The following is a 16,227-nucleotide window of genomic DNA, read 5'->3' as shown; positions in this document are numbered from 1 at the left end:
AATAAATAATTGGAGGGTAAAACAATGAATTATTTTTGCTGTGGGAGTAATGGAGACAAATTGGTATCATACACTAAGAACTACTGCAAAATCATGAGAGGAACAGCAGTTACAGACTACATGCAAAGAACCTCCAGACGTCCAATGAGAAGCCTGTAACTCGCCTGAGGACACTTCTGCCTCTGGCAACCAACCAGCGTCCTCCCCAGCTGCTAACCTTATTGTAATTGAACCGTTTTGATACTATGTGGACAGAACAAGAGTCAGAACAAGATTGTGGTGACACGCTGCCAACAGGTGGCACTTCTGATCCAGCAGGGCTTATTTTTTAGGATCCGTGGACAGTAGTGTCTGTCCGTCTGCTTACAAGTAGGTTAACTGGAGATCAAAGCTGCTGTATCAGCTCAATTAGCATTACCGTGTGCATGCGTGTGTGTGTGTGTGTGAGAGAGAGTGTGTCCATCCAACTTGACTTCTAAATTTGAGTCACTGCTGCACAAATCTAAGAAACACAAGCCAGACATGGGCAATCTCTCAGCTTAATTCAGAGCCTTACTGTCCTTGTATGAGAGAATTGAGCGCTCGCATGCGTGTCCACAGAGACACACACACACATGCATCTGTGTTTACATTTTAGTCTGCACACACAGGCACCAAACACTAAGTGCGCACACATATATGAGCTGGGATCCACAATCAAAGAGTGGCAGCGTCACATGTTCCTGCAATTTGTCTCTATGTTTAGTTGTGAGGCCGAAGCCAAATGCACACTGGAAAATGCATTCCTGCCTTAAAACCACAGCTTAGCATTGTCTGCAGCTATTATCCTAATCAGACCAAGGGGGCCCTGCTGTCTCATAGGGGGACCAGGCACGTCTCCAATATCACTCTCAGTAGCCACAGGAATACTCAGGAAATCGTCCAACAGGAAAAACTGTTGGCTGCTTCAGTGAGAAGGGGAAAGAGTCCAACTTCCTGTACGCGAAGCCCTGGTGTGTTTGCATGAAACGGAGAGGAAAAACAGATTCACGGGAGACCGAAGCGTGTTTCAGCGGAAATGGATGAGGAAGTCGTTTATCCCGGCCTGGCTCACAGGAAGGTTCACGCACATCATAATGAAACAACACGAGAGCGGTGATCTGTCAACACGATCGGGGTTATCCTGAGACCAGTGTGTGTGTGTGTGTGTGTGAGTGAGTGTGTTCTACTCCTTGTGATAAAGAGGAGGGACGAAGACGAGCAGGAGATAAATATTCTAGTGTGCTCTCCTCTCCATCACTTTGTCTCTGCCTGCATCCACAGCAGAACAAAGGTAAGGCCTCACTTTTGTTACTTTACATGCAAACTGCAAAATGTCTTATTCGTATCTGAACCTCACAGTCTGTAGTTAATGTCGCTCTGGGTTTTACTTGGATATCTGGATGGTATTTGGAGAAAAATAATCTACATCACACATGAACAAGCATGTTAGATTCATGACTGAGTATTGCAATCGGTAATCTATTGCTCTCTGGACATTAAACAGGTTGACATTAAAAAAAAAAAAAAAAGACTGTCCACCATAATGGAGACATTATTTTGTGTCTGAAGACACATAGTTTACTACTTAAAAAGGTTGATGAACAAATGTAAATAATACCACATTGATAAATGTGAACCTGATTATAATGAATTTTATTTACAGCATTAATATCAAAGCAAAATGTGTGTGTGAACCAATTATTTGGTGTGAAAAAAGCAGTTAACTGGCTCAAAAATATAGAATAATAACCTTGTTTTTCTCCTTTATCATGGCAGGTAATATACACATTAGGTTATATTAATCTATTTCCCCAAGAAGTCTGGAATCACTTTGTTCCTTTTTTCACTGTATTCCAAGCTTAAAGTACATTTTTGAGAATGTATATAAATAAAGTACCTAAAATAAGATCAATTCATCTAAATTGATATAAAATCAATTCATCAAAAGAAAAAATTCCCCCAAAATGATAAAATATTTGAAGCATGCAAAAAGAAAAACAAAAAATGCTCAGATTTGATGCTGTTAGGTTACGTATATAACGTAGAAGTATCATGTGAATGAATAATGAAAAGAAAGACAACAACCCCACTGATCTCTACCACTGGACAAATATTTACAATACAACATGTGTGGATACTTTTTGAATATCCTCTGCTGTCTAGATATTTGTTTCTTGGTGATTTGAACTTTGAACCAGCAGGAGACACGGGGTGCAAATGGAAAATATTATCAATCTGGATTTGCAGTCTTGTTTAGGAGGGGTCCGTGTGTGCCTCGCCCCATCTGCCATCACTTTGCGTTCTGGCGAGGGGGGGGGGGGGGGGGGGGGGTTGCATTATCAGCACTGGGAGGCGGCTGGACGATCGGCTCCAGCAGCCCTGTGATGACAGATAAACCATGACCTTCTGCAATAAACAGAAAAAAATTCACACTCATTAAAAAAAATGAACTAAGTAGCTGATAAAATGACAAATTCTACAAAAGTGTTGATGGGAACAATCAGGGGAGACCATCCTCAGACACCCTATAAATAAGTTTGGATTTCCCAGGTGTAACACTAGACAGCGGACTGTGGTGGAACGAATGTGTCGCAGAGCTAAAATGGAAACCACAGTTAAGACCGATCGGGGCTCCAGACACTTCAGGATCAAAAAGGTTTTATTTCTGTCTTCCAGGGGGAATAGAAGTAGCCAAGATGCCGGAGAAAGCGTAAGTGTGTTGTGTTTCCATCATCGTTTTCCATGTCCTAATGAGGGCATCAGATTTGAAGAGACAGAAGTTAAAGACAATAACAGAAGTTTAAAAAAAAAAAAGAAAGTTCATTATTATTCTCATTATTGATGACTGAGTGATAACGATTTGTGTCCTGTTCCCCCCACAGGCCTGAGGTACGTGATAACAACACACCACTTTACAATCATTTAAACGACAGGCACAGGGAAGAAAATGTCCCACGATGATGCGTAACGTTTTTGCTTCTTTACAGAGGAAATCCAAAATCTCCGCTTCGCGCAAGCTCATGCTGAAGGTGAGTGCCCCCGCGTCAGTCTTACAAAACGAAAACCCTCGGCCATAAAAGCATATCGCCGGGCAGACAAAGTGGGTTTGTGTTGGCCCGATTCAGAGCTTGATGGTGGCCAAGGCCAAAGAGGAGCTGGAGCAGGAGATGGTCGAGAAAGAGGAGCAGAAAGCAAAGTACCTGGAGGAAAAAGCTCCTCCCATACAAACCAGCAGCATGTCCTCCGCAGAGCTGCAGGTAAAACAGAACACTGGCAGACTTGGGAGTGAGATCAGCCTTTTCCCCCACACATGGACTTTTCTCATTTCCTCAAAACAGACATTATGTGAAGAGCTGCACGCTAAAATCGACGTGGTGGACGAGGAGCGGTACGACATTGAAGCCAAGGTCACGCACAACACCCGAGAGGTAACGACACAGAGACATTTACACAGGCCGGGTATCAAAACGTCGCAATAACACCCGATGTAGTCTTACAAGTGGAAGTGAATTCAACGTGAGGAGAGTGAGCTCCATCGTCTTCTCCGCTCAGATCAAAGACCTGAACATCAAGGTGCTGGACCTGCGAGGGAAGTTCAAACGGCCCAACCTGAGGAGAGTGAGAGTCTCCGCTGACGCCATCCTGCGCTCCCTGCTCGGCTCCAAACACAATGTCTCTTTGGACCTGAGGGCCAACCTCAAGTCCGTGAAGAAGGAGGACACGGAAAAGGTGAGACATGACGGGAGACATGGACAAACAGCAGCTGTGGCAGAGAAGTCACACGAAATGTACAGCTGGTTTTTATATTGCAGTTCAGGCTTTTACGGGCTTTTGTATTTCCCCAGTCCCTCAGTGCATTACTTCACACACTGAACGACTGGATTTCATCAATTTGAGGACAACAACACGTTTCACAGCAAAACATCATCATTCACTGAATTGGTCGGTGACCTCCAGAGACGTATAGAGACCCCGGCTGCTGCACGTGTCCACACGTTGTTTTTACATTAGACAAACAACACAATCTATCAGCTTGTTTGGTTGTTGTGTCGATCGCGCCGTCGTATCTGCCCAGCGTGTAGTGTGTCGGCCATTGCTGAATTTCTGACACTTTTTGGAAAATGATTGCAGGCTCCTGGTGGCGTGGCGACGTCGCCGCGCCACACAAGATCTCAAATTTCAAACCACAATGACAAATATCATCATGGTCAAAAAGACAACAGAGTTCTGCTTTTTATTGCTAAAGAATCTTAACAGTCATACACAACTACATTCTCTAATGAGGGTAAGATGAGAAAAAAAACCCTGCTTTTACCAAATGAGGAATTGAGGCATCAGACTGAGAGCTGTGAGAAGAAGCTCAAGTTCCTATACTTTGAAAAGCTAAAAATAAGACTTCATTAATCCCACAACTGGAAGGCAACAGATGAAAGTGTCAACAATAGTGTGTGTGTGTGTGTGTGTGTTGCAGGAGAAGACGGTGGAAGTGAGTGACTGGAGGAAGAACGTGGAGGCCATGTCAGGCATGGAGGGCCGCAAGAAGATGTTTGATGCAGCAAAAGGCCCGAACCAGTAAACAAGTGGAAACAGACAAATATCACCACCGACAACCCAAAGAAGAGTTGGATCGATTCAAACTTTTGAGGTCCACACAGATAATTTATTGATGTCGTATATTCTGCGTCTTCTTTCCCCAAGTTCAAGCAGTCATGGATGAAATAAACAGTATGAAGAGCTCTGGCCTGTGTGTGTTTCAGTCTTTTCTGCTGTACCGAGTGCTGCACACAGCTTCCAGCAAAATGAGCAGAAACACAAGTTTTTAAGATGCAACGTCAATAAGCATGCAGAAGCAGGACCAACACAGCCACCGACAACACATGAAATAACAAATCCACGTTCCAATTAACAGCAACTCAAAACAAAACAGCCAACAAATCTATATGTGTGCATTTATCAGGACAACCCAAGACCGTGTTTATGTTTGCACAAGCAAGACTTTCTTACCTCCATTGAGGTGGAGTTTGGAGTCCGATGAAGATGAGCCCAGATAAAGAAACGGCACATTTGAAGCAACCAGACGTCATCCTTGAGCTGAAGGGTGTATGTCTGTGGTGCGTTAACAACAAAACAGGAGGTCAGATTACTGAAGGTGTTGGAAACACTGGAGGAAAAGAAGCAGCAGCCTTCAGCTGATTGGTCAATGATTTACGTCACACTCGACAAGCCCGCAATATTTAAACACGCCGGTATGAATCGTCTGTTATTGTTTACACCCTCCGGGGGGCCGCAGCTTCCACGTTGACACTACTGTTGCGCAATGACGTCACATACCTGTGTCGATTTAAGTGCTGTATCAGCTGTATCGCTGGACAACGTTCACTGATCACGTGGCAGTGGACGGAGGAGACAGAAATGCAAAAGATGAGAAATACATGGCGAAGGATCAGTATTAGTATCATCGCCCCCAATTGGAGCCATAAAGACACCGGAGGACTTCTTCTGCACAGCATTACAATAAATATAACACAATATAGGTGTACTGTAAAATACAAACTCACAACAGTACTGAAATAGTTTCTTTCAAAACCCAAAAAACATTACTGTATTTACATCTAGCCACATATATCACCTTTATGAACTAACAAAATCACAATATACATTCTACTCGATGAACAAATACCTTTATGAACTCAAACTACAGTTTTATGGGGCTTTTATGTGGTTATTCTGACTCTATGTGCATTTATTGATGAAGATATAATGTGCAATGTATGCATTTATTTTTCTTCCTTTGGTGTTCGCTTGTTTCATCACTTGTGAAGCACAATAAATATTGTTTTATTTTTTTTATTAAAAAGTGACTGCTGGACGGATTCCTGCATATCTTCATTTCAGCCACCAGGTGGCAGTATCAGCTCGCACATTAGTACAAACATCTGTCAGTAAAGGTAGATTTAATGCTGACTGAAAACCATTGTTGTTTCTTATGATAAAGCTGTGTTTGTTTTCAGGATCTGAAGGCTTAAGACAGAGGAAAAATGTTTCAGAAGGGAGGATTTTGAACAAAGGCAACCAGCAGATTGAAGTTTATTCAGCGAAAGTAAATGAAGTCAATAAATCTTTCTGACGGCTTCTCTTACATCACAGTGTTATTAATGTGAAATCCAGGTATTCAAAAGTCCTTTTTTTTTTTCACCCAGTTCATCAAATAGCTGAAACTTCACACGCAGCACATGAATTTTTACAAAATATTTATGACTCCTTTTCCCCTTAAATATGATGTGAATCTGTACAAACTTGTCAGTGAGATAATCACCTACTAGTATGTTGTAAAAAGGCCGAACTTCCCAAAAAGGATGACTGATGAATAACTTAACAGATGTGTTTAACCTGTTTACGCTAATTACTTTGGAAATGATAAACCTGACTTTGACTTCACTTTGTCTCTCTCGGGCTGTATAAGGCAAATATTTTACATCGTGTGTGCTTTGAGGGTGGAATGTTTCTAAAGACATACAGAACATACTATAATTAATCCTTTGAGTGTATTGAAACATGTTTTAGTTCCTGGCAATGTTTATATCTGGATGTACAATATTAAAAAAAAATAATAATTACCAATGAATCGGAAAGAAGAATTTTGACCTTACAATTGGAAAATGTTCGCTCGAAGCAATGGCTAAGCAACATGAATAACTAACATAGTATATATGCCTGCAGCTACAGAAGGTTGAACCTATTGACATCTACACTAAACCATCCAGACAAAGCACAGATTATAGGGACAATGTATGAGTGTCAATGAATTTACAAGTAGAGAGAGAGCGAGATGATGAGAGATTGATGTATTTATGTACAACATCTCCATATCTGAACACAAATACATGTTATTTTTTTATGTGTTTAGAACCAAGGATGTTCATAACCCCTTCACTCCACTATTGATTCAAACGTTTTTTATTTTCATTCATTCATTTTCTTCCGCTTATCCATTTCCGGGTTGCGGGGGTGACAGTCTGAGCACCATCACCCAGATCACATCGCACCATTTAAGAACCTTCCTGCAGGTGGTGAGCCCATGGGAAGGTGGCGTGGGACACGAACCCACTACCCTGAGATTGTGAGTCTCATGCTCTACCAACTGAGCTAGCCGGGGGACCACGTTTTTTATTTATTAAGTGTCATTTGCACCGCTAATCTTCTCAGTTCAGTTGTAATATACTATAGGAAAAAATAACAACACGTCTGCATTAGAACAAGATAGAAATTGAGTGAAAGCTCAAACTGAGCCTGAGTCAGCGGTGGAAGGGCTTCTACATCAACCTTTTAGAGGAGGACAAATCAAGACAACACAAAATACAAACTTTATTCATGTAACACGCTGAACATAATGCCAGGTCACAACAACAGCAGACATAACGTTAAAAAAGTGGTGAAGTAATCTGAGAAATATCAACTGGTTCAAGTCAATCAATATTATCAAAGAAACTTGTGAAATTAGTTGTAATGCCAGCAAGTCAGCTTCTCTCTCTGAGTGCTGCAGCACTCTTTAACGTCACACTTTGAACTTTCCCTGCCGTCATCTCCACCACTTGGCGCTCACGCTGATCCTTGACCTGGAATCGATCTTGCCCGACCTGATGTTTTGGATTTGCTCCACAAACCTTCAAACGAGCATCCACCTCTCTGGTAAGCAGAGCCAGCTTTTGGCTGTTTGGGGAAACTCCCACTGAAGCAGCCCAACACATGGACGGAGTTGCATTTTGGCTGCAACGTCTGTTGAGTCATAATCCCGATGGCGGGGTCTGAGACAACATTACAACTAGCAGAGGGAGTATCAAAAGGCTTGGCATGGTCATAAAGGGAATTGTTGATAACATGTTGTTGCATGTCAGGACTAAGGGCAGAGATTCAATGGGAGGTGAGGGGCAGAAGATCAAGCTGGTAGCGGCTGTGAGTTTTATTTCAGGCTCCCGTGTGGAAACTGGCTGTGGGAATACGTCTCAGTGATCTCCCCGCATAACACGGCCATTTTAGGGAATCATCGGCATTTAAGATGACAGGATGTAGAGTGAGCCGCACAATAAGTTACTGTAAGAAAGGGAGTTATTTTCTTGCAAATAAGAGGCGCTTTGGCGACGCCTTTGTGTTTGGGCTATGCCCACAGGAATAGGGTTACAGGGATTATTTCTAACCTGCCCCACGTCTGGCAGACCTGGCACACTGAAACCTTCTGAGGGCAATAATCCCGTGCTGTTCAGGCGAGGTTTTGAAAGGTAAAAATAGACAATGCAAGTCCACTGAGAATGCATGTTTTCCCATTCTAGTTAATGCTATCTGCCAACTGTTTGCAGGTATGTGCCCACCCATTGTAGATATGGGCAGTTTGCCGCCATGTGATCCACAACTGGGTTTAAAAGCTTATGGCCCACAGAGAAGGACACAGTATACAATTCCCCATTGGAATCATCTGAAGAGCACATTGCAGTATATCTGGGTAAGTCTGTGCGCCGAATTCTGTGTTATTTTGAATTTAAATGAATATCAAGCGGCTTGTGCTGTTATTCATCACCGTGAGTACAGGCAGGTTTAGATGCAACGTCAAAAACTCTCCTCCTGTGTGATACGCTCACGTGTACAGGTGCAGCAGCCTGAACATGTCAGACACAGGAGAAGCAACAGACGAGTGAGTACATCATGCATTTCTGTCAATAGAAGAAACTCCATGCAGACTCCAATTTTTTCAAATTGTGACAGCGCATTTTTTTGTTTTGTTTTCTTTCAGAGGACAGCGTAAGTCAGTTTTTGTTCACTGGACCTAGAGATAGCAGAAAAAGCAGATAAGTCTTTATAGTTTGAATAATTTGAGCAGCAGATTCAGGCAGCTGCATGCTGTAAATGTGAGATACTATCCAGCCGCTGTAGAAAATGTAAAGTAATGCATGGACATTGCAAACTTGCTGCATGCGTGTACATTAGAAATATCATCTTCATCATATATATTGTGATTATGAAGTTCATTGCTATTGTTAACTTCTGCTTTTTACCTCTGCATGTCATGTGAAGGAGAGGAAGATATTGTTGGTATGTACTTGAACAAACAATATCTTCGACAGCAATGCAAAAACACGTTACACAACTTTCTAAATCCACCAGAGACTAGTTGTGTTTTTTTAGGTTTTTTTTCCTGCTACTTTGTTACCTGCTTTACACACTTGAGAGCCTTGCATTTTTACATTCTGACTGACTTAACACGCTGCATCTGTTAAGCTGCTGGCTTCACCGCACAGCTTACTGTATTTTTGGCACCGCGTCGGCAGCTGCTGTCCTTCAGCTTTTCTGCCAGTCTGACCTTTGTCCCCGCAGTCAGCCCTCTCCTTCTGGGACCGCAGATTGTTCACCTTTTATAATCGTCTCAGAGGATCTGTCCTTTCGCATCAGATGGTGCAATGTGACTGAGATGCAGGGGCCGCACCTCTATTTCTGTCTCCTTTGTGGGGCTCACCAAGCAGGCCACCGTAAGAGCTCCTGCAACTAAGCAGCGCCCGCCTCACTTCGTGTGGTCTGCAGTCAGTGTTACTGAGCAATGTAGGTCAGCTTATGTTCTCTATAGAGGGCCTTTGGGAAGAGAGCAAGGGGAGCACAATACCCACTTTCATTTTTTATGCCTGTGAGAGGCCCGGCTCACTGCAGGTTGGCTTACCTCCTCCGCAGGTGAAAGAGGTTGAGTTTCCCTCTTTGACCGAAGACTAAAGGTCTAGTGTCACTTTTCCCCTCACAGAGGCTCAGTGAGGATAAATCGCAGAGGTACACTACATTAGAAACTGGAAAAGCTCAAGGTCACGATGAAAGAGCTGAAAGTTTGCACATTAAGAAAAAATATAAAGGCGACAATTTTCCTTTGGGGGCTGTTTAAAGCCTGTAAACGTTACTGTGTGGAATCTCTCTGAATGTATAAAACTGAACGAAATCAAACATCACCTTCGAGATTCCCCAAAATGAAATCACTGGATTTCTGCTACGCCATGTAAACCAGCTTGTGTCACTCTCCCAAGTTGTAATGTGAGCTCATATGATTTAAAGTGTGAGACAGATGTGACCTGCGACTGTACATGTGATGGTAACACGTTGAAAACTGACATAATGTCATTTGCACCCAGTTTAAATGTCCATATAATGAAATACAAGGTCAGGTCGTGATTTATCGTAGTTTATATTGTTCTTTACAGCAAATAAAACCACCAAAAAAAAGATTTCACTGATTTTGAAGGCGCTGTCAAAAATACACACAGAAATGTTGAGTTTCATGCTTTACAAGAATGTCATATTGATTGCTTGCTAACTCTTCATGCTTGCTTTGCACAGAAGAGGAGGAGGAGGAGGAGGAGGAGGAGGAGGAGGAGGAGGAGGAGGTGGAAGAGATAGTAGAGGAGGAGGAGGTGGTGGAGGAGGAAGAAGTGGTGGGAGAGGTTGAGGAGGAGGAGGAGGAGGAGGAAGGTAGTACTGCTTATGCTAATATTTCTGCATGCAAAATGAACTTACCGTAGGTCTTTAAACCCATGTAGACTAATGATAGTGAACATAACTGCACATGTAAAGATACAAGTAATGACTTTTTCATGAAAGTTTTTCTGGTAAATCAGTTGTTTTGTAAATTATTTATGTTTTCAAAATGCATACAGTATTTAGTAGGGCAGGAGAAATGTTAAAATTATCAAAACCTCTATCTGATGTTGGGTTAATGCCTTGTAGTAGTGAAATTCTGAGTTTGAGCACATACACCCTGAAGGAGTTTGAATTGAGGTTTCAACATTGCTGTGTATAATATGGTATATTGATAAAAAATAGTGTGTTTTTATAGCATTCAGATGTCCAATTCAGTTAGTCAAATAAACATCCTACACATTGTTAATTCTAAATGTGATGCTGTAGTGGTATTGACATATAAAGACACTGTAATGTTATGGACACTTGGAAATGGCTCACATACAATGAGCTTTTATCAACTGCAATAACATGGTAAAAGATTTTAGACTAAAGGAAGTATTTTTCCCTGTGGTCAAAAATGGCCCAGATTAGAATAATCTTTTAAAAGCAGCCCCTTCATCGGGTTTGACAGGAAGTTTCAGTCGACCCTCCGATGCCTCTGACAGGAGACAGTCAGCCATGTTGGCTCCCTCCAATGCTTCGTGCCTGAGGTCATATTGACTCGTTCCTTCCTTGAAACTTAAGATGACCAGAAGGTCACCGGGCGTCAATCATTGAAGGAAAGCTAGAAGAGAGAACGTTTCATTGGAAACAAAAACATTGTTTTAAGACAAAGTCAGGTCAAATGGAGGAAAAATAATAAATAAATAAGCTCCGGATCCAGGGGTGATTTACTGGACTCTTGTATAGTCCCTTTTATCCCTCAGAGCTTATTATCAAAGAGTCAACTGTGCCATAGTGACCTTTTCATTTTGCCTTTCTTGTCTGTCGGTGAATGGTGCAGAGGAAAATGAAGGAGGTATGGACAGCTTACTCACAAAGTGTACAAACGATGTCTGAAGAAAGATTTTCTTAAATAAACTCTCATACAAACACTAAATCCTTTACATTTCTTCTTGTTGTTGTGGATTTACAGAGGAGGCCAAGCCAAAGCAAAAGTAAGAACAGTTTTGAAAATGTGTCAAAAAGCCAAATACCATTCACCAAAAAAAAAAAAGATATGTCAAAGTATTTTTATCTTTTTCTTTTTAATCTTCCTCAGGCAAGGTTTTGTGCCGGGCTTGGCAGCTCCCAAGATCCCAGAGGGAGAGAAAGTTGACTTTGATGTGAGTTCAACTCAGAACTGATCAAAGTTATAATTTAAAATCATGCACTCACAATTTCAGTGTGCCCCCCCCCCACCAAAAAAAATGTCAGGACATTCACAGGAAACGAATGGAAAAGGACCTGAATGAACTCCAGACGCTCATCGAAGCTCACTTTGACTCACGGAAGAAAGAGGAAGAGGAGCTTCTCAGCCTCACAGATCGGATCGTATGATAACATCTCACTCTCCCGCTGCCTGGGTTTTTAGAAATAAAATAAAGTCACATTTTTGAGCCATTCGACTTTGAACCAGAAGCCTCTTGTTTCACTTCTCTACCAGGAGAAACGCAGGTCGGACAGATCGGAGCAGATGAAGATCAGAGCAGAGAGGGAACGAGAGCGCCAAAACAAACAGGCTGTGAGTACAAACACAAATGTGATCAATCAATCAATCAATCAATCCTCAGATAGCACGTTCATATGTGTTGGAATAATTGGAGCTCCTTCACAGTAACTGACACTGTGAAGACCAAGTAGAATAAAAACACAAGTTTTTTGGGGGGCAGTTATCAAAACAAGATAAAATTATTAAAATGGTGTCCGAAGTTAAAAATGACTGAAAGTTTTTATGAAAATGAATAATGAAAGAGAACTGTAGTATATAAAGTGTTCGAGAGTAGAAAAAAGATCATTCAATGAAAAAGAAACTGCCAATAAAATGTATATACTGGGAAGTAAACTAAAGCTTTCATGTCCCAGATTAAAATATGAATTCTCCACCAGGAAGAGAAAGCAAGACGAGAAGAAGAAGACGCCAAAAAGAAAGCAGATGATGACGCGCGGAAGAAGATGATCCTCTCCAACCTGAGTTTCACTGGATACAAGGTGCTGGTGTTGTTAGTCGTCCGTCTGACTCAGCCTGGTGTCGTTCGTAATGCTTCAAGTGCTCTTTTCCTGAGCAGCAGCCACAAAATGGCACGAAAAAACAAACGGAAAGAGAAAAGAAGAAGAAGATCCTCAGTGATCGGCGCAAGGAGCTGGACATTGATAGCCTGAGAGAGGACAAACTCAGGTAAAAGCACACAATGAACGACCGCAAGATCAACACCACGTCAAAAACAAAGGTTGAATCAATATTTCTCTCTGTATTGATACAGGGAAAAAGCCAACGAGTTGTGGGACTGTATGCGCCAACTGGAGGCAGAGAAATTTGAACTTCAGTACAAGTACACGAAGCAGAAATACGAGGTAAAATATATTGAGACTGTCATGTTGTCCAACAATAAGGAGAACCGACAGGGACAGGTTCCTGGGTGCAGGCCAGAGTAAAGACGACGTTTATGAGGACAGTTTTTAACCACAGGTTCTTCTCAGGTATGAAAAAGCGGAAGATCAAAACATAGTTGATGACTTAGAGATTTAATAGCAAATATCGGATTGGCTGCACTGCCCAAACAAAGCAAACTCGGAAACTACAGAGACAGACAAACCGATCCAAAGATAAGATGTAATCTCATCAATTGATTTATGACTTCTTTAATAGAGTGACACAAGGCTCAAAGTACAAACTTTAGCGTGTTCTATCGTGTGTGTGCTTTTTAATTATTTTTTTATTATACTTGTTTGGGAGCTGTATGAGCCAATTTTGATTGACTTTCACCCTTAGGAGTCTACAATCGGAATCGCCCGGAGCAGTTTGCATGTTCTCCCTGTGTGTTTCCTCCTACAATCCATAAAACATGTGATGTTGTTAATGGGATCAGCTCTGGATATAGTCCTGGATAACTTATTAAAATAAACCATTAAATTCATTTTGAGGTATTTCTCCAATTATTTTGAAATATCTGTCGACTTACACTAGATGAAGCAATAGACTTAAAAAGACCCAGTTCAGAGCTGCTATTATTTCTATATAGTTACAAAGATTGCGTCAATTTAGTAGGTTTACGTTTGTGTGCAGCTTCTTTTTTTTTTTTCTCTTTGTGGCAGGATATTGGGCATAATGCTTTTACCGAGTGAAACAAAAGATAAAACACAGTTTGACAGGATGATTTCAGTTTTGAACTCCTCTTTGCAGGTCACCGTGCTGAGAAACCGGGTCAGCGATCATCAGAAAGTGTAAGTGTCCTCAGATATACTTGCTTTTGTTGAAGGAGGGCAAATGTATGTCACTCATAATATCGTTCTGACATGATCCACACGTTACCAAACACCTCTCATCAACATGGATAGAAACATAAAAACAAATCAAAGTGAGTCAGGAAAGGCAAGAATCAACAGTCAGCAAGCAGTGCTGCGTCTGTCTCATCGGGTTTCAGTCTCTTTTCATTTCGACTTCCCATTTTCCTTTCTCACAAAGCCGTTCTCTGTGTGTTTGAAGCCGCATCACTGACAGTACTTTGTGCCAACAGCAGAGCTAAAGTTTCCTCAGCACTCGCAGCCAAACAGAACCGAGAAAAAAAAAAAAAAAAAAAAAAAGCCCACAGGCCAGAGGCCTTTTAACAAAGGTCAGGTCATGGCGTCTCAGCCCTCGGTCTCGAAGGAGGGATGTTCCGCAGTGGAGGTGTGACAGCTGAGAGAGCTCATGATCTCACCCGCCATGTGATATGGTCCGTGTTCGTGTCGCTCGCAATAACACAGTGAGCCGTCGTCACTGCCATCCAAATCATGTGGATGTTCTCATTTGATCTCCTGTTGATCAAAGCTGTGACATTGACGTTTCTCTGCAGCATTCGGAGCTGGATTTTTACAATGATATAATATTGTAACAGCAATCAACGCTTCGAAAGATATCTTTGTACTTCTTTTATACATTTAATATTGAACCAAGAAAATATTTGAAATACAGCTGATATTTTATTTATAGAAAATCGCTCTGTGAGGATATAATCTTGAAATATGCAGAAAATCTCAATGTTGTTCCTAAAACTGATCAATCAGTTTCGACACAGGTCAGGCACCTGTGCAGCAACAGTAGATAAAGATAGCAGTCAAGTAATTGCCAGCAAATCCTCCTGTGAAAGAACACAGCTATGAAAAGCTTTCAGTAGCTCCAGTATCTGGGGGCCACAGCAGCTTCCTGAGGAGGGGGCAGATCCCAAACCGGCGGCGGGGACCGTTGTAATTGTCTAAAGTAGTTATTGGAACGTGTTAATTTATGCTTTTTAATCTACAAAATTATGACGGAAGTAAAATTTAATTTCATAAAACCTTCAAGAGTATTAAGATAATGTGACGGGTGAACTTTTAACCAAAGTTCCGTGTTCTGATAGGACACTGCTGTGCATGTGACTGTAAAACAATGATATCAGGACGAGGTCTTTCTTTACAGAGGGGGAATTAACACTTCATGGTCAAACTTCTGCACCATGACCATGAACTGCTTCTTAAGTTCAGACGGTTGAATAAGAAAGGTTTGAGAACTAAAGCAGCTCAGCAGGGCTCACAACACACAGCGCACGCACGCACGCACGCACGCACGCACACACACACACACGCACACACACACACACACACACACACACACACACACACACACACACACACACACACACACACACACACACACACACACACACACACACACACTCATTGAGCAATGCAGATGATCATCAGTTGGGCGCGGTCATGAGTGGGCTGATGCGACTAACCTGCTGATCTTCAACTTCATCCTCAGCTCAAAGGGGGGACGGCAGAAGCGCGGCCTGAGGAAGTAAAATCAGCTCCGGGACAAAGTGGCAACGTCAGACATCCACGAAGTATCGAGTGTAATACGAACTGCGTATTGTTTTCTGAATACTTGAACGTGCGAGAACAAATATATATCATGAAAATGCTCTTAAAATGTTATCTGTGAACACGTGGGCATGCCAAGTTACTCCGCGGAGAAATCGCAGTAATATAGATGACTGATCAGGTGACACGGTGCGAGATAAGTTTGTTTGACCACGTGTAACTTTAAAGGACGCTATGTTTTTTGATCAAGCCTGGATTACTGTCCTTGTAAACTCAAAATAAGGTTGCATTTTGTTTTTTGGGTGCGAGATTTTGTGACTGCATTGAATAAATCATTTATTTTACAAGCAACAAGAAAAGTTTGTGCAGGTTTGTTTTTGCTTCGTGGGATCTCAAAGACGAGTTCCACTATCTAATGAATTCCTTGACAATTATCAAATCTGCAACTTCTTTAATAAGGTCAGGTACCAACAGAGGTAGATTCAGGTCAGTTTACTTTGGCTGATCTCTGGTTTTTCATCCCCGCCTTTTCTCATGTTAACAATCCAGGCAGGTTTAATCGGTGCTTGCCGTTTTACCCATCTTCTATAAATGACCACACGAGGGCACATAAATCTATCAGCGCAAAATGAAGCGATTAACTAAAAAGACCAGCTGTGCCAGAAGGTCAACCTAAAT

At 41.8% G+C, this 16,227-nt stretch overlaps 2 protein-coding genes across 11 annotated transcripts; both read left to right on the top strand.

Moving 5' to 3' along the window:
• Positions 1-963: 963 nt before the first annotated feature.
• On the top strand, positions 964-4,759 carry tnni1b (troponin I type 1b (skeletal, slow)). Of its 2 annotated transcripts, none has more exons than XM_080461054.1 (7): positions 964-1,312; positions 2,698-2,737; positions 3,009-3,050; positions 3,147-3,278; positions 3,360-3,449; positions 3,574-3,750; positions 4,493-4,759. In XM_080461054.1, the coding sequence occupies exons 3-7, from the start codon at positions 3,042-3,044 to the stop codon at positions 4,595-4,597; spliced, it is 513 nt and encodes a 170-aa protein (XP_080317180.1). In that variant the 5' UTR covers positions 964-1,312; positions 2,698-2,737; positions 3,009-3,041; the 3' UTR covers positions 4,598-4,759. The 2 variants fall into 2 exon arrangements, with proteins under 2 accessions (XP_080317180.1, XP_080317181.1); XM_080461055.1 differs by having other exon boundaries at positions 980-1,312; positions 2,698-2,910.
• Positions 4,760-7,809: 3,050 nt separating this feature from the next.
• Positions 7,810-15,904, top strand: tnnt2b (troponin T type 2b (cardiac)). 9 transcript variants are annotated; one of them, XM_080460677.1, is made up of 12 exons: positions 7,810-8,297; positions 8,376-8,518; positions 8,663-8,728; positions 11,645-11,666; positions 11,771-11,834; positions 11,926-12,042; positions 12,155-12,232; positions 12,598-12,699; positions 12,777-12,886; positions 12,972-13,062; positions 13,892-13,932; positions 15,491-15,904. In XM_080460677.1, the coding sequence occupies exons 6-12, from the start codon at positions 11,944-11,946 to the stop codon at positions 15,528-15,530; spliced, it is 561 nt and encodes a 186-aa protein (XP_080316803.1). In that variant the 5' UTR covers positions 7,810-8,297; positions 8,376-8,518; positions 8,663-8,728; positions 11,645-11,666; positions 11,771-11,834; positions 11,926-11,943; the 3' UTR covers positions 15,531-15,904. The 9 variants fall into 9 exon arrangements, with proteins under 9 accessions (XP_080316803.1, XP_080316804.1, XP_080316810.1 ...); XM_080460678.1 differs by having other exon boundaries at positions 8,250-8,518; XM_080460680.1 differs by lacking the exons at positions 7,810-8,297; positions 8,376-8,518 and adding an exon at positions 8,807-9,109 and having other exon boundaries at positions 8,684-8,707; positions 15,491-15,901.
• The last annotated feature ends 323 nt before the right edge of the window (positions 15,905-16,227 follow it).

The sequence above is a fragment of the Lipophrys pholis genome (assembly GCF_963383615.2).
Source record: "Lipophrys pholis genome assembly, chromosome: 4".
In the NCBI taxonomy this organism is placed as follows: Eukaryota; Metazoa; Chordata; class Actinopteri; order Blenniiformes; family Blenniidae; genus Lipophrys; species Lipophrys pholis.
This window is presented reverse-complemented; position numbering and strand designations above follow the sequence as displayed.